General features: G+C 38.0%; 2 protein-coding genes across 2 annotated transcripts; one reads left to right on the top strand and one right to left on the bottom strand.

Moving 5' to 3' along the window:
- The first annotated feature begins 464 nt into the window (after positions 1–464).
- LOC117323985 (zinc finger protein 143-like) lies at positions 465–12,549 on the top strand. The gene is made up of 8 exons (XM_033879561.1): positions 465–592; positions 4,298–5,087; positions 5,419–5,617; positions 6,488–6,657; positions 7,774–7,863; positions 8,723–8,953; positions 9,210–9,326; positions 10,243–12,549. Exons 2-8 carry the CDS (start codon positions 4,373–4,375, stop codon positions 10,293–10,295), a joined length of 1,575 nt encoding a protein of 524 aa, XP_033735452.1. The 5' UTR covers positions 465–592; positions 4,298–4,372; the 3' UTR covers positions 10,296–12,549.
- A 2,300-nt stretch (positions 12,550–14,849) lies between these two features.
- LOC117323984 (protein FAM161B-like) lies at positions 14,850–25,458 on the bottom strand. Its single transcript, XM_033879560.1, has 5 exons — positions 23,705–25,458; positions 23,302–23,377; positions 20,503–20,670; positions 20,289–20,388; positions 14,850–18,322 (listed from the first exon to the last, which is right to left on the bottom strand). Exons 1-5 carry the CDS (start codon positions 25,419–25,421, stop codon positions 18,110–18,112), a joined length of 2,274 nt encoding a protein of 757 aa, XP_033735451.1. The 5' UTR covers positions 25,422–25,458; the 3' UTR covers positions 14,850–18,109.
- Positions 25,459–25,557: the final 99 nt, after the last annotated feature.

Here is a 25,557-nt window from a genome sequence, read left to right as displayed (position 1 = left end):
GAACTAACGAAAATATAAAATTATATTCATAAATATGAAAAATGTTCAAAAATTTATTTCCGACTGTAAAAGAGGCGTGGACGTTTCCTTTGTTACCTGCATTTTGATTGGTTATCATTTTTGGATGCTGAACTGCAGCTTTCGCGATATATTTTTATTATAAAGCCAAAATCTTTCGTCAATCGACCCTACCGATATCAGAAACACAACCATCGAATACATAATATGAATGTTTCAGCTAATTTGACACCATATCTATTAGAAACTGGCTTTTCTTTCATGGAAAATTTTTATATAATAGCCAATCAAGTGACTGCGTTCTCAGGCGAATCTGATGGATTTTAAATTTGCATATCATTCCCTTATGTAAATTGGCAAAAATAGTACTCTTGCTAAAATGTTAGATATATAAAAAAATTCTTGCTGAACTGTTGTTTTATTTGATATATATTGAAAATAATGAATGTGTATTGTTTTGAATTCAAATTTTGCAACATTATTTGCAGCTGATAAATTTTGTGAAAATATCAAATCCTTGCGCCGATAAAATCAAAATGGATGAAGACCATAATACTCTAGACCATAATATTCGGTAGGTATTTTTGCGGGAGTTTCAACGTGGTTTGCTTCGTAACTGCTCGCACCATTCAGCGGGAAGTGAAAATAACGTTCCTATTTGTTTTTCATTTATTTGATTTCTTATTTGCCAAGTGATTCATACATTTTTATCGGGATATAGACTATAGCCGGATATTAAATGACACTTATTTGACTCCGTATTTTGTGGTATATTGAGGTCTATAAATCAAAACTACTGGAAACTAAGTCCCCCCACAGGGCACCTGTGGTCACCCATTGTTATTTTTTGATGCCATAGGTATTTTGACGTCGCATTTAAACCACAAAAAAGGTAGCAAGAGAAAAATAAAATATTGTCTCATTAAAATTACAGTCTTCAAGAATGTTTACAAACATGTCTTCTTTCGCATAGATAAGTCACATGCACCTGCATAGTATTCCTTGTTGAAACAGTAGGGGCTAATATTTTTCTACAACGGATCTTTATTTGTTGCTTGAGCTTACTAAGGTGTTATAGCAGTTTATGGGTCCTTCAAGCGAAGGTGTTATAGAATTGACCTTTTCAGGTGCCGTTGTAAGAGAAGTAGAAAAATGAACCGCCAGAACGGGGTTCGAATCTGGGACCTCCGAACACTAGCCGGATACTCTACCACTATTGATTTACCTGGTCGCTGATGATCGACCCTGTTCATTTCCACTACACTGGCATTTATGTCTTGTTGTGGAGTTGTTCCTTCCAGGAAAGATTTTCTCAGTGTACACTGTACAGTGACACCCTTATTTTCCGAATGTCCTTAAGTTAAAAAAAAGGCTCAATAGTCTGAAATTCTGATTGTCTGAAGGCCCAATAGTCCAAAGCCCAAATAGGCGGAAAATAGGTAAACAAGCCCAATGTTGCGAGGATACATCAACTATTAGATTGATCCACTCATGATACACGTTATACTTGATGGGAAACCATTCTTAATGTATATTACAGGGGTGTACAATTCCACTAGCCCGACGCCCGGGGCTAATAGTTTTCAGGTCAGGGCTAGCTGCTCAATGGCACTGACTAGCCCATGGGCTAGTGAAAATTTCTTGTCATAAATCTGCATGAAAAGTCAATTTGTTTATTATTACCATTTATCCATATATTTTTGGATGATCAGGCCTTCAAACTATTGGGCCTTAGATACTTAGCTGATGGGGCTGTCTGAAAGTGGCATCCATGGATAGAGTATACGATGGTTAGCGGGGTTCTCTTCCTAGTTGCCTATTACTTTGCACTTGTCCATATTGAAGCTCATTTGCCACTTCTTCCATTCCTGTCCCGGTCCAGCCCGAGTTTCCTATGACCCTAGCTGACACTATGTACCAACAGACATGGCGTCAGGGCCAGAGGAAACTGAGGCTAGTCAGGTCCTGTTGCAATTCAGCAGTTTTTACAAGTGGAGATTGTTTGTACAGAAAACAGTTGTCTGGAGCAAACAGTTGTATGAGGAACAGATGTTGAACATGAAGGTAGATGGTTGATGGTAGACTAAGAATACAAACACCATCCCTATATGGGATTCAGGATGTTACTGCAGATGTTGAGTGCTGGCCATCAAGAACTTCTTCCTATGCCCTACCACTTAGAAAGGTCTTAATTGATCCTATGGAGTTTACCTAGAAATCTTTGCTTTTCTGGTTGTAGGTAATACCTAATACCTACTTGGTCCCATTATCCTCTATGGTAATGTTACTACAGTAGCTATCAGCACTCCTCCATTGACAAATGGAGAAAAATTCAGAGACTGTGTGTAATGATTACTAATCATACAATTTGGATGAATATATTGAAAATCGAGAATTTCAAATGTATGATCATGGTGGGCTATGTTTTCATCAACCACTGGCAGCTTTGTGTTATTAGCCATTCAATTTTTCTTCAATATCCAAATGATTTTATTTTCTACCTTTACAAGTGAATTTGATTTTTAGCTCATCTGGCCCTAAGGGCCAAGTGAGTTCATGCTGTGTTGTGGCATCCGGTCAAATTCAACATTTCAATTTAACTTCTTTAACTTTAACTTCTCATTAAAGGGGCATTCCTTTGTTCAGACATCAGAAACATGCACAATTTCTATGCATGAAATCTATGTCCGAATGATGATTAAATGAATGTTGGTGCCTACATGTATTGCCCTGCAGGTAGGGCGTAAGAATTGTACCTGCTGCCCCCATTGCATGATCATAAGAGGTGACTAAATTTGGGATCTTATCTTTTCTCTTCTTTCCGAACGACTTTCTTCTTCCTAATGTCTCCCTTGACAATGCCTCACTTTTGGTCTTCAGTTGAGCGTTTGCCCCTGTGAGAAAGACTTTGGGTTCTGTCCCCTGGCCGAGACATACCAAAGTCATTAAAAATGGTAGTTGCTACTCCTGCTTAGCACTCAACATATTAGGAGTGGGACGACTGGTTCGCCCGTTGTCAGTATAATGTGACCGGGTGGGTGTCCTGCTGGGTGTCTTCGGCAGTATGCTTCAGTGAGGTAGCACTATAAACCGGCAAAAGTTCCGGCTTATCACAAGGAGACTTAACACGAACATACCGTAGCCTCCCAAAACACATACGCACTCACCACACGCATGCATGTCGCACGCACGGGAGGCCGTCCTTAAAGGACCTTAGCAGTTAATAGGACGTTAAACAAAATAAACCAAACCAAACCAAAGCCTACATGTAATGAAATTAACGCCGAAATGTACAGAAAAAAGGCATATCGTATACAAATACTGTATGTCTTTGCGATTAATTTAGTGATACTTCAGGTCAAATTCTTAATGCCTTAAGGACTTAATGCTCAGAGAACTTTGGTTAATCTTGAGAGTAAAACTGACATATTAGAGTAAAGATTATAACTTTTACTATGTGGAAAAAAAAACTGATTTTCCAGTAAGTTTAATTTTGACGGCTTAAACTTTATTCAAACAAAGGAATGCCCCTTTAACCAAGAATCCCAGAGTCATATTTGGCAGAGTGGTTCCAAGGATGAAGCCCAACTAAGTTTTGCAAAAAGAAATGACTTTGACCTACTGTATATTCATGATCACAGGTAAAAAATTTCGAAACCTTCAAATGGCTTCCTACAAACCTCTAAGGTCTCTGTGCAAGTGCTGTTGATTACCACTGCATCTATACTGTGATCATGTGTCCTTTGTGTGTACTGCACTGCTACGGTGAACCTACTGAGGGCATATCGGAACACATTGCAAGTGAGGAGTCGTGTGAACAAAAGTGAAGGTCACCAGATAACCAGATTTTAACAAACAGTATATCTGTAGCGGGACTGGACTGGGTTGATCATCGATGACCAGGTAGCTCAATTGGTAGAGCTTCCTGCTAGTGTTCGGAGGTCCCGTGTTCGAACCCTGGTCTGGCCGCTACAATTTCTCCTCTCCTGTTACAAAATTGGTGCCCAATTAAAATACCCACGGTGGTGGTATAAAGGTCTTGTGTGTCTTCGAAGGCGAAGACTTGGGGGGAAAAAAGGAGGGAGGTGTGTAGCGGGACTGGACTGGGTCAATCATCGGTGACCAGGTAGCTCAATTGGTAGAGCTTCCAGCTAGTGTTCGGAGGTCCCGGGTTCGAACCCTGGTCTGGCCGCTACATTTTTTCCTCTCCTGTTACATTTCTATTGATTAGAGTTGGGCAATATATGACAATGAGATATAGTTATGTTGTTTTTTTCAGATGCTTGCAGTTATTGGATGGAATATAATTATAAGTCAGCACTTTAGTCATGTGGATATGATAAATTGAAGAAAGATGGCCCTGGCAGGAAATGATGCTCTAAGAATTTTCACCTCTAACATAGTGACAGACCCCAGCTCCAGCATTGATCACTCCCTGAGAGATACACAGACATGTACGACTCAAACCATGCCTAGTCTGTCGGAGCCAGGGATGGGCTATCAGCCCCAAGGACCTGGAGTTGTCCAAGTTCAACGCTCAGACACAGCTGCAATGCCAGCAAGTACTTATGTATACCTTTCCAACAAAGACAAATTTGATCCAACACCGAAAATAGACACCATTCAGCCAGGAACTGGAAATACACTGAATGATATTATCATGACAGACAGCCAGCAAACATCACCTAGTTTTAGCAATAACGTTAATCGACCAACACCGGTCATGTTCTTTCTTAACCAGGATCAGAATCCTAATACTTCAACTATGGAGACAAATCTTATGCTGCACCATCCCCTGATATCGGATATGTATCATATTCAGAACAACCTATCCAGTATTTATGCTATTGCACAGGCAAACCTTGTAGCTCAAACACAGCAGGACATTGCCAAACAGTTAATAGGGCAGACTGAAGGTCAAAGCCATGACCAGATGAATCTTGGCCAAATGGACAGCCTGCCACAGCAGCCTTCAATGCCATGCATATCAATTCAAGGGGATGTAATTGCCCCCAACAACAAAGTGTTGATCCCTACCTCTCAAACTGATAAAGAGAGTAAGCGTCCTGGTAAGTTAATTACTGCTGGCTGACAGTTTTCATCCTGTGTTCAGTGAAAATAAGCATCAGAAAGAAATAGTAGTAATAGTGAAATTTGTGAAATAGAAGTAATTCAGACATTTTGGATGAAAATTAATAGCACCGAGAGTGTTGGTGAAATTTTCTCAGAAAATCATAGTTTCACTATACTGACTGGTTATCGTTAGGCCCATAGACCCATTGTTTGGGATGATTTATGTTCAGTTTAGTAAAATACAGTCTGATAAATTTTTAATTAATAAAACATTGTGAATACCTGCAATCTATAGATTATTAAATGCATTACTATTTGTTATTACAGAAGAAAATAAAACAGATAAGGAAGAGAAGACATTTGTGTGCAAGTTAGAAAAATGTGGTCGCAACTTTTCATCAGCTGGTCATCTAAGGAACCATCAAGCCAACCATAGTCGTGATAAGCCGCTAACATGCACGCATGAGGGGTGTGGTCGCATATTTACCTGGCCAGCTCACCTGAAGTACCACAAACTCACCCACATGTAGGTACAAGCCATGGAAAGATTACTTCTTTAGTGTAACTCCTGTCATTTATTAATAGGCGACATGACTAAATGTTGCAAAGACTTGGTTATATACAGATATATGTCAATTGACTACTAGGGACAAGACATTTTTTGACAGGTGACCAATATACAGAAATAGAGATACAAAGAAATCTCCAACTGGAATTGTTGTCCTTTAAGGACAGGTGATGTTATGGTTACGTAGAGGTAAATTAACAAGGAAAATTATACTGTAAACATATTTATTTTGCTGGACTAATATTTTAGCGCATAACCTAGTAAAAACAGATAAACTCAATGATGAATTAGCACATTCACAATTTATGCCATTGAAATCAAGTTACAGAAACTACAATTAGTGAAATCATAATTTAGTGGCGGGATGTTTCTATATCACAATATTTGCTAAAATAAGATGACCTCTAAAATATGTACATGTACAGTAATAGGATCACTGATTATAACAATGATTGTCATAAAAAGATTAACTGTATGTTGCAGTTAACATAACGGTGTATCCAGCAGGCAAATCTTGTAGAGGGAACAGCATTAAAAAGGTCTTACATAGTCTAGACCAACTCTTTTATGTTTTAAGTTTTTTATGTTGACTAGATAAAGAAACCTGCTATTACTTCTGTGACGTATGTCGACCTGTACAGTATGTTGACTAGATAGAGAAACCTGACATTACTTCTGTGACGTATGTCCTGTACAGTATGTTGACTAGATAGAGAAACCTGACATTACCTCTGTGACGTATGTCCTGTACAGTATGTTTATTAGATACAGAAACCTGACATCACTTCTATGACGTATGTCCTGTACAGTGGAGTTTGTGTTATCCAGGTCTACAAGAAACTTTTCATGCAACATGTGTGATAAAAAGTTCTACACTGCTCAGAGGCTTAAGGTCCACACAAGGGTCCACACTGGAGAGAAACCATTTAGCTGTGATGAGTGTGAGAAAGAGTTCTCAACGGCAGGAAATCTAAAGAACCACAAAAGGATTCATTCCGGTATGTAAAATAACATCTCACGGCCTCAACTGTTAATATAGAATTGGCTTTATGTGATGTGGGTCACCCTAACACCTGGTCTTATCCTCCCTGTACTTTATAAGGGTCTCTATGTTATCTTTACTTTGTACATGTTTTTTTGCCCCTCGTTTTATTGATATTGAGTTATAATTGCAATTTTGTTTGCATGTGTATTTAACTATATTTCAAATTACATGTACGTAGTTCTATTTTTTGTCACCCCTGAAAAAATCTGCTGTAGAAGGGTGGTATATTAAATTAGCTTGGTGGAGATTGATCAAGGTTCAAGGTAAAAGGTAACATTTGCCCACTTTCCAAATAGAAAGATGGTGTATTGACAGGCTATCTGATGAACCCCAGATCTATGTGAGCCCTTGGACAGATTAATTTTATTGACAGGGGGAGTGGGGGTATACCTATGTGAGCCCCAAGACAGATTTATTTTATTGATGAGGGGAGTGGGGGTATAGCTATGTGAGCCCCTGGACAGATTTACTTTATTGATGAGGGGAGTGGGGGTATATCTATGTGAGCCATTGGACAGATTTATTTTATTGATGAGGAGAGTGGGGGTGTATCTATGTGAGCCCCTGGACAGATTTATTTTATTGTTGAAGGGAGTGGAGGTGTATCCATGTGAGCTCTTGGACAGATTTATTTTTATTGATGAAGAGAGTAGGGGTATTTCTATGTGAGCTCTTGGACAGATTTATTTTATTGTTGAGGAGAGTGGGGGTGTATCTATGTGAGCCCTTGGACAGATTTATTATATTGTTGAGGAGAGTGGGGGTGTATCTGTGCGAGCCCTTGGACAGATTTATTTCTATGTGAGCCCTTGGACAGATTTATTTTATTGATGACGGGAGTGGGGGTGTATCTATGTGAGCGATTGGACGGGAGTGGGGGTGTATCTATGTGAGCCATTGGACAGATTTATTTTATTGTTGAGGAGAGTGGGGGTGTATCTGTGTGAGCCCTTGGACAGATTTATTTCTATGTGAGCCATTGGACAGATTTATTTTATTGATGAGGGAAGTGGGGGTATATCTATATGAGTCTCCACTCATCTTACTTTTATATGTTTTTAAAATTCAGGCGAGCGGCCCTATGTTTGTTCTAAAGAAAATTGTGAGAAAAGATTTGCCGAGTATTCCAGTCTACGCAAACATATGCTAACACATACTGGTAAGTAATGTTTTAGCTCACCTGCCAAAAGGGCAAGTGAGCTTATGCCATTTTGCATTGTCTGTTGTCTATATGTCATCTGTTTGTCTGGTGTCAAATTTTCCCTCTAAACAATTCAAGCATAACTTTATTACGATTCTGTCAGGCTGTTGAATCGAGTATCCTGATGTACTTTGTAGAAGTAGTTTAGATTCGTCATTCAACTCGACCGACGCGGCCTACTTCGTTTTCTTCCATCTGTCCATCTAGTTGCCGATATTTCTCCAACTTATGACGTTCGCTATCTTGTTGTGTCCTCATTTACTCTCTGATTTGATTTCAGTGACCCATTAACGATTTGGAGCCACGTACGTTCGCCATTTTCGTTTCTGTTTGTGAACTTGTCTGCGCATGTTTGTATTGTTAGTCGTTGGCGGCGATTAATTTTTGCACTTCAGGTTGAAGTTACATTTTCAAAAACTTATATTTTTAAGAACTTTGGGTTATCTTTAGTACTGTATTATAACTTTGGCTAGTTCAGAAAAATGCAAGATTTCCATTTACTTTTTATTTTTGAAGCATAAATTAATTTCAACAATGGAATGCCCCTTTAATTTAATCAAGGAGTATTTTAAATAGTTGATGGCACTTATGTCAATATCTGTAACACTACTTTCATTCAAAGTCACTAATAATATTGAAGATAATCTGTGTATGTTGTAGTTTTAAATCCCGAGCAAAGTGTGAAGCTAAGTCCTTCTGCAGATAACATACAGAAATGGAGTCAAAACAAAGTTCTATGGCTCCTTACTTTGATAGAGTGTTTTTATAAAGAAAAAAAAATTATTATTTATGTTGACTGATTTGTTTGTGACTGTAGGTGAGAAACCTTTTAAGTGTGATGAGTGTGGCCGTTGTTTCACCCAGAGCGGAAGTCGTACAATACACATGAAGAAGCACCTGTTGGCAGAGGAGGAAGAGGATGGTGAGGAGGAAGAGGAAGTGGAAAGAATTAGTGATGATGTGAAAACCTGTGAGCCAAGCGTTAAAGACGGGGACAAAAATGTTGTAGTTCTCCACAATGGTCAGGAAGACCTGCTACAGTATCAAGGTACAAGTGAAAAGTCTTAATTCAAGTAATTTATCAACTCCAAAATGTTTAGTCTCAGTAGCAGCAGTATGATGGTATGTCCTCAAAGTTAAAGGAGAGACAATTTCTCCATTCAAAATTTAGTTCTAAGTAACAGAGCTGATTGTTAAATTTTAAATTATCAGAATAAGGTCTGATTCCATGTGACAGATACAATTATATACAAGGAACACCCATACTACTTTTTTTTTAATCCACTTTTTCTATTACCACATAGACCTACAAGTTGTGTTTTCCCAAGGAGTGAGTGACCACATTGTTACCGTGACAACACAGACAGTTGACCATGATGAGAAGTTTCCACCAATAGCCAATGAAATGCTTCTGAGTGAAGGTAAATTGTAATACATTTGTACAATCTATATACTTATCACCTTGCCCATTCCTTAACCTCTGGGTGGCCGAATGGTTAAGGTGTCCCGACACTTTATCACTAGCCCTGCACCTCTGGGTTGCATGTTCGAAACCTACGTAGGGCATTTGCCAGGTACTGACTGTAGACCGGCTGCAAAACCTGGCACGTCCTAATTAAATGACCCTGGCTGTTAATAGGACATTAAAAAAACAAACCAAACCAACCTTAACCTCTACAAATACAGGTATGTAAATTACTACTCTCATCACACACAGAGGGTGTGAAGTGGGACTGATCCTTAACCTCTACTACTCCAGGTATGTAAATTACTACTCTCATCACACGCAAGGGTGTGAAGTGGGACTGATCTTAAACCTCTACTACTCCAGGTATGTAAATTAGTACTCTCATCACACACAGAAGGTGTGAAGTGGGACTGATCCCTCTACTACTCCAGGTATGTAAATTAGGACTGTACTCTCATCACATACAGGTGTGAAATGTGCCCAATCCTAACCCTCTACACAACTCCAGGTATGTAAATTACTACTCTCATCACATTAGGTGTGAGGTGCACTGTGTTTAGATCAATGTGGCCTTCATCTTAAAATGACAAAATTGTATGCCAGTATATATTTAAATGCAAACTATTGTTTTGACTGTCAAGTTTGAAACCAATGAAAATATTTTGATGAAACTTGATTGACACCTGCTTGTTTGTTTGGGTTTAAGACCCATCGACAGCTAGAGTCATTTAGGTCTAAACATTATACATGTACGATCATTTGACATCTGCATCACCCACAAATATCAAAGTTCAAATAATTGGAGCAATATTGTATATGTGTTCTACATATAGTTTGTGTAATGACTAACATACCTGGTATCATTTCAGATGTGTTTCAGGCTAGTGATGCAGCAGCCAATGTAGAGACTATGGCAGGGTGAGGACCTGGCAGGGCATGGGTCTGCTAATGTGGTGGTGGTGGCACAGCCTCAAATGATGGTGTCTATGTCTACAGACTTTCATGACACACATGGTCGGGAGGAAATTGTCTACGATAATGAATTTTTACACTCCGATCTCGTGAATGAGGAAATTGCTCACAACATCACTGACACAACAACTAGTCCAGTTACAATGGAGATACCAAACCAAGTGAAACCACCCTCTAATACAGTGATAGACAGAACTTAAAATACAATCTTCAGTTAATACAGTGATAGACGGAACTTAGAATACAATATTCAGTTAATACAGTGATAGACGGAACTTAAGATACAATCTTCAGTTAATACAGTGATTGATTGAACTTAGAATACAATATTCAGTTAATACAGTGATAGACGGAACTTAAGATACAATCTTCAGTTAATACAGTGATAGACTGAACTTAGAATACAATCTTCAGTCAATACAGTGATAAACGGAACTTAGAATACAATTTTCAGTTGATAAAGTGATAGACGAAACTTAAAATACAATCTTCGGTTGATAGAGTGATAGATCACCCACAAAATGAATTTACAATCCTCGATCAATTAAACATACCTTTACAGAGATTAGTGAAACCAAGAAAGTGAAGGGATCATTTGCCATTAGAAATCCCTAAAACAATGAATGGTTGTCTGTTAAATTCTTGTTTGTGAGAAGGAAGTTTAATTACTGAAGTATTTCATAATATTATCAAGATTGCTGTCACTTTATGTGTTCTGTGATCAGAATTGAGCTGGTAACAAAGTGTTGTGCTTGAAATGGTGCAGGTCTCCTTTGGAAAAAGTTAAACACATTTTAAAACAACAATGACTGGAGTAAAGCTACATGTACATGACTTTTTGAATACATGTATGATAAAATTCAACAAACTTTGATGTATGAAATATATAGAGGATATTGAATGGTTTCCTGTTGAATATAACGTATATTTCACTAGTATTACAGAATATCTATATTTGCACGAGTGAAAAATATCGATATATAGTCAAACCTGCTCTAACGACCGCCTGTATATAACTCTGATTTTAAGATTCCCCGCGAGATTTTACTATATAACGACCCTCTGTATAACGACCACCTGTCTAATGTGATTAACAACCGGTGATTTTGGAATGAGGATCGCTCGTTGTTTTCTATAGCGACCCATTTCTGTCAGCCATTTTATGCTCTCGGCAGTCATCCCTCATAAAATCCACGGATACTTCAGACACTTTGACCCTGGCCAGATTATATCAACAAAAGACCAATGTATTTTGTCATACGAGTGAAACATACGTTATATTTAACAGGAAACCATTCAATTTTCTTTTTATTGCATTTCTCTGCTAAAAAACAAAATTGAAAGCATCAAAAATTAATAGTATCAAAAAGTGTGGGAATCAGTAGCATAATTCATGATGTTGTCTCTTTGTGACGTAAGTCCACGTCAACTTGACGACACCATTTTGAAAGGACTGATCAGTGCAATTTAAGCTTTTTCTGCTGTTTTCGGAGAATCTGTGCACGAAAAGCTAATATCAAGTGAATATTTTGTCAAAAAATAGTCTGAATATTTTAGAAATACATGTATAGCAAAATAACCCATCCTTCTCTATTAGCTTCAATCGGAAAAATTCGCAAGTTTCAATGAGGTAAATACAAAGGTTCGCTCTGATTGGTCAAAAAACGAAAAACTTATATTTTCACTGCTTATCACAGCAGTGAAAATATAAGTTTTATTTGTTTGATGAATTTCAAAATTCACTGGCAAAAATGCAATACAAATATTTACATAAAGGTAGTAATTTTGTTTGTTCCTTGTTTGAGGAGATTGAACTTTTCAGAATATTCTGAATTTGTTTTAGAAATACATGTAATTCATATTTGTTGTTTTTCACCAATATGAACTGCATAGTGATGATGTCTGGATATTTTAATTTGTATTTTAGCAGGTTGTTGGTTTTTATCTCGTAAATGGGGCTGGTATGAATTCCCCAATATCATCATACATTAACAACATGGACAATACCCGCATTATACAGTAATTCATCGAAGTTATGAAGATTTATAAAGTGTAACAAAAGCTTTCAAGTATTGGAGACAAATCTGTGATAACATGTGTTAATTTTTTTCATGCATGAATGACTTTATATTTATCTGTTGTTTTGTTAACAATAAACCTGTGATTGTCAATTTCTTGTTTGAAATACAAAAATCAGGCTATCAGTGATTGTGTTGTATTATCTATCTCTACAGCATGTTAAGCTATTGTGACATTAACATGGCCGGTGTTATACTTGATTTTACCTTCATAACAAGAGCATCCTATATACACCAGACTAATAGTATTTTTATGATATTTGTACCATTCAAATGTCAATCACTTCAAGCACCTTTACAAAATACCAAAAAGATCTTAATTCCTTATACAGGTCCTCCTTGGTTCCTAGTTGTACATGTTCAGTTTCAGTTCAGTAAAACAAAATGGATGACAGGCAATAATCTTAGGTTCCCTTGCAAAATTAGTTACGTACAGAAGTGTTGTGTTAAAGGTCACCTAACAGGTAAAAAATACAGCAAAAATGTGTTTGGTGACAGAGTTAACTTTAAAAACCATGTGGTTCAGTTGGTCAGTTGTCCTTGTGACAGAGTAACCCTTAACAATCTCTGTGGTTCAGTTGGTCAGTGATCCTCGTGACTGAGTTAACCTTAACAATCTGTGGTTCAGTCGGTCAGTCATCCTGGTGACGGAGTCGCCCTTAACAATCTCTGTGCTTCAGTTGGTCAGTCATCCTTGTGACAGAGTCGCCCTTAACAATCCCTGTGCTTCAGTTGGTCAGTTGTCCTGGTGACCAAGTTACCCTTACAATCCCTGTGGTTCAGTTGGTCAGTTGTCCTGGTGACCGAGTTACCCTTAACAATCCCTGTGGTTCATTTGGTCAATTGTCCTTGTGACAGAGTAACCCTTAAAATCCCTGTGCTTCAGTTGGTTAGTTGTCCTTGTGACAGAGTTGACCTTAACAATCTCTGTTGTTCAGTTGGTCAGTTGTCCTTGTGACAGAGTAACCCTTACAATCCCTGTGGTTCAGTTGGTCAGTGATCCTCATGACCAAGGTAACCTTAACAATATGTGGTTCAGTCGGTCGGTCATCCTGGGGACAGAGTCGCCCTTAACAATCTCTGTGCTTCAGTTGGTCAGTCATCCTTGTGACAGAGTCACCCTTAATAATCCCTGTGCTTCATTTGGTCAGTTGTTCTGGTGAGTTATCCTTAACAATCTCTGTGGTTCAGTTGGTCAGTTGTCCTGGTGACAGAGTAACCCTTAACAAACCATGTGGTTCAGTTGATCAGTGATCCTCGTGACCGAGTTAACCTTAACAATCTGTGGTTCAGTCGGTCAGTCATCCTTGTGACAGAGTCACCCTTAACAATCTCTGTGGTTCAGTTGGTCAGTTTTTCTGGTGAGAGTTAACTTTAACAATCTCTGTAGTTCAGTTGGTCAGTCGTCCTTGTGACAGAGTTGACCTTAACAATCCCTGTGGTTCAGTTGGTCAGTTGTCCTTGTGACAGAGTAACCCTTAACAATCTCTGTGGTTCAGTTGGTCAGTGATCCTCGTGACTGAGTTAACCTTAACAATCTGTGGTTCAGTCGGTCAGTCATCCTGGTGACGGAGTCGCCCTTAACAATCTCTGCTTCAGTTGGTCAGTCATCCTTGTGACAGAGTCACCCTTAACAATCCCTGTGCTTCAGTTGGTCAGTTGTCCTGGTGACCGAGTAACCCTTACAATCCCTGTGGTTCAGTTGGTCAGTTGTCCTGGTGACCGAGTTACCCTTAACAATCCCTGTGGTTCATTTGGTCAATTGTCCTTGTGACAGAGTAACCCTTACAATCCCTGTGGTTCAGTTAGTCAGTTGTCCTTGTGACAGAGTTAACTTTAACAATCCCTGTGGTTCAGTTGGTCAGTCTTCCTGGTGACAGAGTTGACCTTAACAATCTCTGTGGTTCAGTTGGTCAGTTGTCCTTGTGACAGAGTTAACTTTAACAATCTCTGTGGTTCAGTTGGTCAGTTGTCCTGGTGACCGAGTTACCCTTACAATCCCTGTGGTTCAGTTGGTCAGTTGTCCTGGTGACCGAGTTACCCTTACAATCCCTGTGGTTCAGTTGGTCAGTTGTCCTGGTGACCGAGTAACCCTTACAATCCCTGTGGTTCAATTGGTCAGTTGTCCTTGTGACAGAGTTGACCTTAACAATCTCTGTGGTTCAGTTGGTCAGTCGTCCTTGAGACATACAGAGTTGACCTTAACAATCCCTGTGGTTCAGTTGGTCAGTTGTCCTTGTGACAGAGTTAACCTTTAATAATCCCTGTGGTTCAGTTGGTCAGTTGTCCTTGTGACAGAGTAACCCTTACAATCCCTGTGGTTCAGTTTACAAATACTGTGGTAACTTAAACAACCATAAACCAGGAAGGATGAACCAGTGATTACCGTTACAGGGTATAAATTAACAAACAACAGAAAAATAGTATTAATCTACAAAGTATCAGTTTATTTGTACTGTGCTACTTCTTGTACAAAAAAGTTAAAATATCAATCAAAAGTCATAAGTTATGATTACCTACATAGAGACATTCTATTTACATACAGTAATACTAACAGGACTGTGCAGGAGAATGATTCAACAAAATTTAAACATCACATTTAAAACATTTAACTCATTCTTTCAGCTTGATTTCTATTTTTATCTTGGTCTTGTTCCTTGTTTATCTAAGGGTGTATATACTACCTTACTGTAATATGCATCTCCATTTCAAGAGTTTATTGCAATTAATTGATGAACTCTACCTGTAATATAGGCATCAATTGATACCTGGGAGGAGATTATGCATATAAGAACAACAAATCTTACACGAATAGTATACATGTAAGGTAGCATACATCCATAGAGATAATCTACATATATATTATTTATTATACATTAATTAATGGAGAAGATTTTGATTAAAAGTTTATTGAGTATATATAGTACAAAAAACATTCGCTAAGAGTGTTTTGAAAATTTGTTTCCAGTAAGAAATTAATTTAACAAAGATTTTGTTTACAAGCATGATGAGGAAGACAAATCTATGGAATTGAAGTAGGCACAAGTTTTCTTCCAGTACATGCATGTCATGTTGATCATAGTTTTAAACAATGAAATATTGCTGTTTTTTCTCGTAATGACTTATCAATGTTTTATGAAAAATCATGGTCAAAACGTCAGAAATTATTGAAATATAAAGCAGAATTGTAAAAAATTCCCCTAGGGAACATATCTTGTAGTTTTGCCCTATTTGCAGGTTTATATAGATTACTAGTGTCGGGCTACTGTACAGTAGTTCTATATACATGTTACAATGCCTTATGTATATAGACATGTAATTATATCTAGTAATGCAAGCATACGTTTAAACAAGGCAACCTATTAAATCATAATGTAACCATGGTGAGACACTACCTGCAATCTCTCAACTGCCAGGGAGAATTTTTAGCTCAATCAGTAGAGCATCAGACTAGCTAGCAAGAGGTCCTGGGTCTGAACCACAGGAAGGGCAATGAAATAATTACCACTGCTACTAATTTAATATAATGTATACTTTCTTATTGATATTTAATATAATGGAAACTAAAATGAAATAAAGCAAGCAAAATTTTTTTGTTCTTCTTTCACAAATAATTAAAAGTTAACCTGTACATACATGCTAATGGAATAAGTTACAACGATTGAATTAATCTGGACGGATTTAAGAAGTTAAAATATTTGATAAACACACAATAGGAAATGTAAAAGTTGTTATTTTCTAGTTTAAGGGTGTATATACCACTACAGAGACTAGTGACATCTATCAATTCTGATTTCATTTAATCATGGTGCATGCCATTAGAATATGCACACATCTTAAGGTAATTATAAAAATCATGTTCTATACATCCACACAATGTTTTCTTTTTCATGTTTGAACACCAAATGTACAGTAACAAAACACAAAATGTACATTACATTTTCCTCATTAAATGGTAAATTTCGATAAAGGACTCAGTAATGAAATTATCAATCTAAACTACTTGTATTTTATTTTTATCAAATTTTGTTAACTAAGGGTAATGTAGGGTTGACATGAGATATATATAAGTGTTGATGTCAGCATAACTTCAAAACTAACTCTATATGATTGACCTGTTGGCACAATGTTATGTTTCTTAATGCTAGCACACATACCCTTTATCTCAATCTGTTGTATAATACAGAATATTAAGAGATATCAATATTGGTGGTGCATGCATCCTTAAGAGATCTATGGCTATTAGTAGACTGGGTAATAAATATTGTATACAACACTGGAATGCAGAATAGCCGAGTAATCAAATTTAACCATTTTATAAAAACGACATAATCAATATCCAGTAATTGATTGAAAAATAGATTAAAAGACTAAAGCTAAATAACCCAAAAAAGCATGGATTTCTAATAAATACTGCAGATACACAACAGAACACATTCACATAGTTTACTGTTTTGTTTGATAATGTATCAAATACTAACACTTTAAAAGTTGACACAACGTTAGTTCCATCCAAACTTTCTCCAATTTTATATCCCACAAACAATTCCACATCTGTTCAAATCTTTCATTGTACTTTTAGTCCATAACCTCCGCTTCCCCTGTATGTGTTTGGTAAAACTAGTTACAGGATAACTCATCCAACACAGAAAGGGATGAGACCATCCACCATAGAATCACCCTGACAGAGATTCGCCTGCAGACAATATTGATATATACATAGGACTAGTACAATTTATAAAGACAACCAAGTTAAAAATATACTGACTCATTCATAAAGATAAAATTTAACTGCTACCTGTAAAGGCAGTTTCACCACTGAGCATAGTGGACGCTTACCTGGAACACTGCAGTATTTTTCCTAGTGTTTACTGTACCACGTCAGACCACAATTACCTAATACAGTCAATTATACTGTATATAATTTATTCTGTTGATGATAAAGGGTGGATACTCAATCAGTAATGTTAAACCTACTACTGTGTCATTTAAACATCAACAGAGATCAGAAATGGTACACAGTATATGTCGTCAGAACGTCTACTTATTTATCACTGTAACAATAAATTAACATGTACCCCTTGTATGAGTTTGTGTATCATAAACCTGAGACCCATCAAACAAACAACAGATTGATTACTGCAATATTAAATAAATGGCAGGTTTTCATGAGATTCTATCAAGATTGAAAATTGATAATCTTGTGTCTTGAAAAGAAGTGTAGTTCTTATAAAAACATAAAGCATGTGTAAGACATGAGTAGGGATATTCAATACAAACAAGCATCTAATGTAACACACCTACATGGTAGTAAAAGTGACTAGCCCATACTAACATGATCCTCAGGTGTGGCTTCAACACTACTTCTTGTAATAGGTCCACTTACTATAATAAAAATATCTTTTTTTTTTCTTAAATAATTTGGTGAATACAGAACTGTTATAAGTGTTCTAGACTATCTCTGGATCTCTGGATGTCCACTAATCCGTCCGAGATCTGCACTGAAAATATAACATATCATCCCTAACTATTTGTTATGTATAAGGGATTAACTTGAAATATATGTCAGACTTCTTAAACATGATCTAAACAACCTTGTGGCAGTCTGTGGATGACAGTCTAGTCACTGTTTCTGTGTTGTAGTTTTTAGTTTCTTAAAGCTATTAAAATGTAGACATGGAAATTATCATGCTTCATCTTCATAATCATCATCATCATACTTTGCATCATCAGCTGACTTGGCATATGTTGCATCAAAGTCATCCTCGTAATTTTCATCACTATCATCATTTACAACACTAGCAGCTCGAGAACTGCGACTCTGCACAAAGTCCTCATCGATTCCATGATTTCTTAGAGTTGCGGCAAACTTTTTCTCTGCGGATGCCTTGGCATTCACCTGAAAAATTCCAATGAGTCACTGTTTTAGTTCAAACATTTTAAATGAGACCGTGATGAAGTTATTCACCTCGTCAGACACTAAACATCCAAATCTTATACTTAAACAATTCTGTGTCCTTACCGAATTGTCCTTGTGATAAATACAATCTTCCCTACCTTGAGATTCTCCAAACTGAGATATTCTAGGTTGTTTAACCCAAGGCTCTACAACAACCTAGAATATCATCCCTCATGTTGGAGATTTCTCTGTCATGTCCTCAAGGTAGGGACGATTTTGTTTATTTTTATTTTTGTCTTTTTTGACATCATTAAATTGTTGCATTGACATCATTTTATTGTTGCATTTAATCGGAACATGCAATCCGTCATACCCTAGGGGGTGACAGAGATCTCAAACCATCAGGGGTTATAGAGATATCAAATACAAAGGGGTGAGAGAAATATCAAACCCTATGGGTTGACAGAGATATCATACCTTAGGGGTGACAAAGATATCATACCCTAGGGGTTGACAGAGATATCACATCTAGGGGGTGACAGAGATATCAAACCCTAGGGAGTTACAGAGATATCAAACCCTAGGGGGTGACAGAGATATCACACCCTAGGGGGTGACAGAGATATCACACCCTAGGGAGTGACAGAGATCACACTCTAGGGGGTGACAGAGTTATCACACCTTAGGGGGTGACAGAGATATCACACCCTAGGGAGTGACAGAGATCACACCCTAGGGGGTGACAGAGTTATCAAACTCTAGGGAGTCACAGAGATATCAAACCCTAGGGAGTGACAGAGATATCACACTCTAGGGAGTGACAGAGATCAAACCCTAGAGGGTGACAGAGATATCACACCTTAGGGGTGACAAAGATATCAAACCCTAGGGAATGACAGAGATATCACACCCTAGGGGGTGACAGAGATATCACACCCTAGGGGGTTACAGAGATACCAAACCCTAGGGGGTGACAGAGATATAAAACCCTAGGGAGTGACAGAGATATCACACCCTAGAGAGTGACAGAGATATCAAACCCTAGGGGGTGACAGAGATATCAAACCCTAGGGGGTGACAGAGATATCAAACCCTAGGGAGTGACAGAGATATCAAACCCTAGGGGGTGACAGAGATATCAAACCTTAGGGGGTGACAGAGATATCACACCCTAGGGGTTGACAGAGATATCAAACCCTAGGGAGTGACAGATATCAAACCCTAGGGGGTGACAGAGATATCAAACCCTAGGGGGTGACAGAGGTATTATACCCTAGGGGGTTACATAGGTATTACACCCTAGGGGGTTACAGAGATACCAAACCCTAGGGGGTGACAGAGATATCAGACAGAGATATCAAACCCTAGGGGTTGACAGAGATATCACACCCTAGGGGGTGACAGAGATATCAAACCCTAGGGGTTGACAGAGATATCACACCCTAGGGGTTGACAGAGATATCACACCCTAGGGGGTGACAGAGATATCACACCCTAGGGGGTGACAGAGATATCAAACCCTAGGGGTTGACAGAGATATCACACCCTAGGGGTTGACAGAGATATCACACCCTAGGGGGTGACAGAGATATCACACCCTAGGGGGTGACAGAGATATCAAACCCTAGGGGTTGACAGAGAAATCTTGAACGAGTAAAATAAATAAGAATAATAAATTTAGATATCAAGAAGTGAAGTTTAAATATAAAAAAACTACGTTTATGTTAAACAGCTTAATCATCTTTACACAAATAGCCACAGTTTATATAAAGGATTTTTGATCCGAAGACACAGAATGGACAATTATACCAGCAATAGGGCTATCTCTATGTAATCTCACTTAAAAATCAGGTAGCATTGTGGTCTACCAAGAACATATAGTCAGTGTCAAACTCTGCCTGTTACTTTACTGAGGAAGTGTAAACAGTACTGCTGCTCAGTGTGTTCTCACAAACATCATCCTCACCTGAGTCTCTTGTTGAAACAACAAAGGTCTCCTGTTCACTCGCTCTTGCATTTCCCCCAAACTCTTCTGGTAATCCTCTTTTCTGGTACGGTCATCATTTCTGTAAGACAAAAGCTCAATATATAAAGAATAACGATAATAGACAGGGGTCCTAAATCACAGCAGCTGATAAATCAACTAATTATGATAACATTAGACAGATGACTTTATTTACTTGAATTCCCGAAGTTTTCGTCTGTACGTATCCTCCAACGTCTGGCTATTTTCCCCATCCCTAGTCTTAGATATGATCTGTGACCTCAGTCTCATTTCTCGTATTCTCCTTTTTCTGTCTGCCTCCAGTTGATCACGTTCCTGTGTTGTCATGTTGTGAAGCTTCTTTCTGCAAAAATAATTAATATTTTTTCACTAGTACATTAATTTCCATAGGAACTAATTCATATGCAACCTGTTCATATATACAGTTCCATTGAATATACTACAGCTCAACTAGACTGTTCAACATCTATTTTACTTTGTTGCAGTGTGTACAACATCTATTTTACTGTGTGGTACCCAGTGTGTACAACATCTATTTTACTGTGTGGTACCCAGTGTGTACAACATCTATTTTACTGTGTGGTACCCACTGTGTACAACATCTATTTTACTGTGTGGTACCCAGTGTGTACAACATCTATTTTACTGTGTGGTACCCAGTGTGTACAACATCTATTTTACTGTGTGGTACCCAGTGTGTACAACACCTATTTTACTGTGTGGCGGTGTGTACAATATATATTTTACTGTGTAGTACCCAGTGTGTACAACATCTATTTTACTGTGTAGTACCCAGTGTGTACAACATCTATTTTACTGTGTGGCGGTGTGTACAATATCTATTTTACTGTGTGGTACCCAGTGTGTACAACATCTATTTTATTGTGTGGCAGTGTGTACAACATCTATTTTACTGTGTAGTACCCAGTGTGTACAACATCTATTTTACTGTGTGGCGATGTGTATAACATCTATTTTACTGTGTAGTACCCAGTGTGTATAACATCTATTTTACTGTGTGACACTGTGTGCAACATAGGCTTTACTATCTTTTTGATGGTGTGGCAGTTCCGGTATGTACATTTAAATTTGAAAACTCAAGAAATTAGCAGCACTGATTCCACAATTCATCATCAAACTTGTAATATCTCAAGTTATAATTTAATGCTGTCATCACTAAGCAACAGCAGACACAAAATACCTTGTACATTGTTATAACACAAACAGAAAAAAGATGTTGAGGGTGAAATAACACAGGTCTCAGCCAAGAACCTCTTCGATAGTTATCTTCCATTATACTATTAAAACTACTAGAACATTCAGACCGAAAGTTAACCTGACAAACCTTTGACAAAAATGGTGCCACCAACAGGCTGTCTAAATAAGCTCCCCTATTCTTCAAATACATACACAATCTGATAATAAAACCACATGTTATATTGTAATTTGACTATATTTGTCATAAAACTAAGCTAATAAACACAGCTTAAACTGAAAACATGGAACATAACCATGTACAGACCATCATGAAAAAATTACCAATATTACAACTAAGCATTGAATCTTGATAGTACTGAGGATGGTCACAAATCACCATAGCTCTGGTAGACTTTTGTGTCTGGGTAGTATTCTAAATAAGCAAATGTTGTAATAGAAAAGCTCTTTTGACTACTCAGTGGCGTAGGAAGTCGTCAAAAAGTGGGGGGGGGGGGGGGGCAATTTTTTTTTTAACCTTAAATTTTACGCACTAAACAAATCGTATGCCATCTCCGCAAAATTAGTCAATAATTATCATTTCAACATCCCATGATAATTTTGATAATTTATGTAGTACAAAATAAGTTATTTACGCAAATCAGGATATATAATATATTATTTATGGCAAAACATGAATCACCAGCCCCGGCCAGGATTTTCGAAAGGGCGGGGGGTCCAGTAATTTAGTAATAATCCGAGCGCCGTAGGCGCGAGCCGTTCCTTTTTTTTTTTTTTTTAACGAGGGGTCTGAGGGGCCGCCCAGCGGGTCCAGGGCAGCGTCCTGATAGGGGGTTCAAGGGGGTCTGAGCCCTCCGCGGGAAATGAAATATAGCACATTTCCAATAATTCAGGATCAGGCGCGGATCCAGGAGTTTTCGAAAGGGGGGTCCAGTAATTAAGTGATCGTGCGAGCGCCGTAGGCGCGAGCCGAGTTTTTTCCCCTTTTTGCGAGAGGTCTTGGGGCCGCCAAGCGGGTACCAGGGTGGCAAAGCCCCCCCTGCGGATCTGCAATCGAAAGGGGGGAGGGGGCAGTAATTTAGTGATAAAGCGAGCGCCGTAGGCGCGAGCCGTTTTTTTTTTTTTTTGTATTCCTCGTACCTGTTGGTAAATAGTATCACTCGATTCACGTTAAAACCGCGCATTCTTATTCATGTTATGTTTCTGTCTTGTTCTCATTATGAACTCAATTTACTTCACAAATTATCATCAACTTATTGAATCTATGTGATGAAGTTAAGCAAAATTTCGTATTAAGATATAAATATTGACTTACCGGGCTAGTGCAGACGACAGACACACAGGTCTGAGGATTGATATACTAGTATAAAAGTCGGAATGTTCCGGATGTACAAGATAAAGTTTTTATCGTTGCCTTCAAGATAACATTATCAGTTCGAAAATATACAGATATTTATCGAAATTGAATATATAAATTCGTGTTTTTTCCCCTTTTTTAGATTTTGGATGTCAAAAAGTGGGGGGGCAAAAAGATATGTTTGCCCCCCCCCCCCCTGCCCCCCCGCTTCCTACGCCACTGCTACTCAAAAGTGTTGAATGAATTTCTGCTACAACAGTAGCTAAATATGATATTGTACAACAGTAAGAATGGTGGGGAGAAAATGAATGACAGCCATTTAATATATTGTGTAAGAATTCCTTAGGTCATTAATATATCTAATGATGAGAAAATTAAGTTCAATCCAATTTAAATACGTACCTCGTGTGATTATTCCTCAGGTCTGCGGATGCAGTGGTTTTTGCTGGAATGGAATCAAGTGAACTGGACAGGGTACCTAAAGTATGGAGAAAATTCAACTGATCTTAATTACACATACATGTACATAACAACAGATTCTTGATTCTCCTGTGCTTCAATCTGCCACAATGTGTTATTTTATAGTTTCCCTTTAAAAAAACATACTTGGTATTACTATTAATGTTTGAATATTCATTGTCCACCTAGGCTTTACTTTAAAATGCATGTTTCTAATTTTAGCATTTCCCCTTATATACATGCATACATTACTTAAAGTAGTATAATTTTCATGTTAAGGGATATAGAAGATTGATAAGTTTCATATAGCATCAATGCTGAAATAAACTAATTGAATGTCACTTGCCTAAACTTCTTGGTGTGACACGTGGGTTCTTGTATGGCCACCTATTCTCCTTCATGTTTTCCTCATCTCTTTCTATATCCTTTATAATCCTGTCCTTAGTTGATTTAAGGTGCATTGTGTTGAGTTGGAAAGGCTTCACCACTGTGGACTCTCTCTCACGTTTGCGTCGTGCCAGTTCCTTTTGGAAATGTCTATAAAGTTCATCATAATCTGGCACTTCATGATTCACTTTTGGCTGAAACTGAGCTTTTCTTTTGTTTCTAACTTGTTTGTCACGCTTTTTATGTTGCTCATATTGTTTTCTTGCTTCCATATTTGGAGGCAATGAAGCAGCTTTTAAGAGTTCCTCTGAGCGCATTTTTATTCTTATTTTTCTGTACTCCTCCTCTTCCATGATTTTATCATTTACACTGTCATCAATGACTGATGCTGGTACTGGCTTAGCTCTAAATGAAGAGGATTTCCTCACACCATCATCTGATATTGGTGCTGATTTCACTCGCCTGTGTTTCTTTTTGTCTGCTTCTCTTTTCACAAAGTTGAATGGTCTTTCTTGGGATTTGAGTAACTCCTTGCTGTAATCTTGTATATACCGCCTTCGAGCTTCATTCTTTTCTGTAATTTCATCATACATTGGTAAATATATGTGAGCTGGCACTGGTGAGGCTTTGAACTTCTTTTGACATTCCATCTCTTCTTCCTTGTATTTCTGCTGTAACTTTTCTTCTTCCTCTTTCTGTATCTGTGATATCTTCTTTTCTTTGTTCATTTCACGAATAGTCATTTTAAAAGGCTTAGGTATTGTAATTCTATGCCTCCATTGGTCTTCTTTTTCTTTGCGAGTGACAGTTGCTGAAGATGGTCTTTCAGCTCTTGGTGCGTATTCTTCTATTGAAAAATTATCCCACATATCGTCAATGTCTGCCATTGCAGTTGTCAATTCTGGACTTTCATATGTTTCTGATTGGGTTGTTTCATATCTTTCAATTGGCTCATCTGCTTTTGCCTCTCTGGCTGCCTTCCTTTCTGCTGCAATTTTCAACCAGACTTCCTCTTCTAAGCTACGTGCAAGGCTTAGTGACCCACCTCTTGTTGGTGCTGAATTTGGCCTTGCTTTAGGCATAGTAGTCCTGTGAAGTGGTATGTTCTTCATTCCAGTGGATGGCATTGTCTTTGCTCCTGGGGATTGGGGTGGTCGACCTGTAGGCGGTTTGGAAGATTCTCCAAGAGAGTTTCGATGACTTTGATCAAGTGTTTGGACGCCATTTACTGTTGAAGAATGGGTTTCTTCATCTTTTGAATAATAACTTGGCATTTTGCCAAAATCTGCATCGGAAACAAAGCCATTCAAATTGTTGCTCGGGTCAGAACCTATTTTACGTTTATATAATTTTTCACATATTGCAAGAGTTTTCTTATGCTCACTTTTCAGCTGTATCAACTTTTCATAAAATTCGTCGTCTGTCAAATTGTTTAATTCCCTCGGTATATCTTTGCTGGCGGGATCGGACAGGGCAAGACCGGACAAATAATCCACACGGGTCTGCCCCTCATCATTCAACATTCCATCGCCTTCTTCTGCATATTCATCCCCATAGTGGATGTAAGATGAAAGAATCCTTTCATTTAAAGATGAGGATAATCCTGTTTTAGGATCAACCGGCGGTTTAACACATGCATTAGTCAAAACAGCCAAACTATGATGTGTTGTTGCCATCGTCGGCCATTTGTTGATTCGAAACTATGTCGGATGATACGGAGTAACTGATATCAGATGTTTTAATTCAAAGAAAAATGTAAAATATTGCATAAATGTATGTTGTGTAGTTTGAAGTTGTAAAATATTTAAAACT

This window comes from Pecten maximus, chromosome 3 (genome assembly GCF_902652985.1).
Source record: "Pecten maximus chromosome 3, xPecMax1.1, whole genome shotgun sequence".
Lineage (NCBI taxonomy): Eukaryota > Metazoa > Mollusca > Bivalvia > Pectinida > Pectinidae > Pecten > Pecten maximus.
The sequence above is the reverse complement of the archived record's forward strand: the minus strand, read 5'-3'. Positions and strand labels throughout refer to the sequence as shown.

Excerpts from the sequence above, each read along its gene's own strand:
- LOC117323985 (XM_033879561.1), top strand. The coding sequence starts at position 4,373 with ATGGCCCTGGCAGGAAATGATGCTCTAAGAATTTTCACCTCTAACATA. Across the intron at positions 5,088-5,418 it reads TAAAGAGAGTAAGCGTCCTG|AAGAAAATAAAACAGATAAG; the intron begins GTAAGTTAATTA and ends TTGTTATTACAG. Across the intron at positions 9,327-10,242 it reads TGAAATGCTTCTGAGTGAAG|ATGTGTTTCAGGCTAGTGAT; the intron begins GTAAATTGTAAT and ends GTATCATTTCAG.
- LOC117323984 (XM_033879560.1), bottom strand. The coding sequence starts at position 25,421 with ATGGCAACAACACATCATAGTTTGGCTGTTTTGACTAATGCATGTGTT. Across the intron at positions 20,389-20,502 it reads CGAAAACTTCGGGAATTCAA|AAATGATGACCGTACCAGAA; the intron begins GTAAATAAAGTC and ends TTTGTCTTACAG. Across the intron at positions 18,323-20,288 it reads TGTTTCAACAAGAGACTCAG|GTGAATGCCAAGGCATCCGC; the intron begins GTGAGGATGATG and ends GGAATTTTTCAG.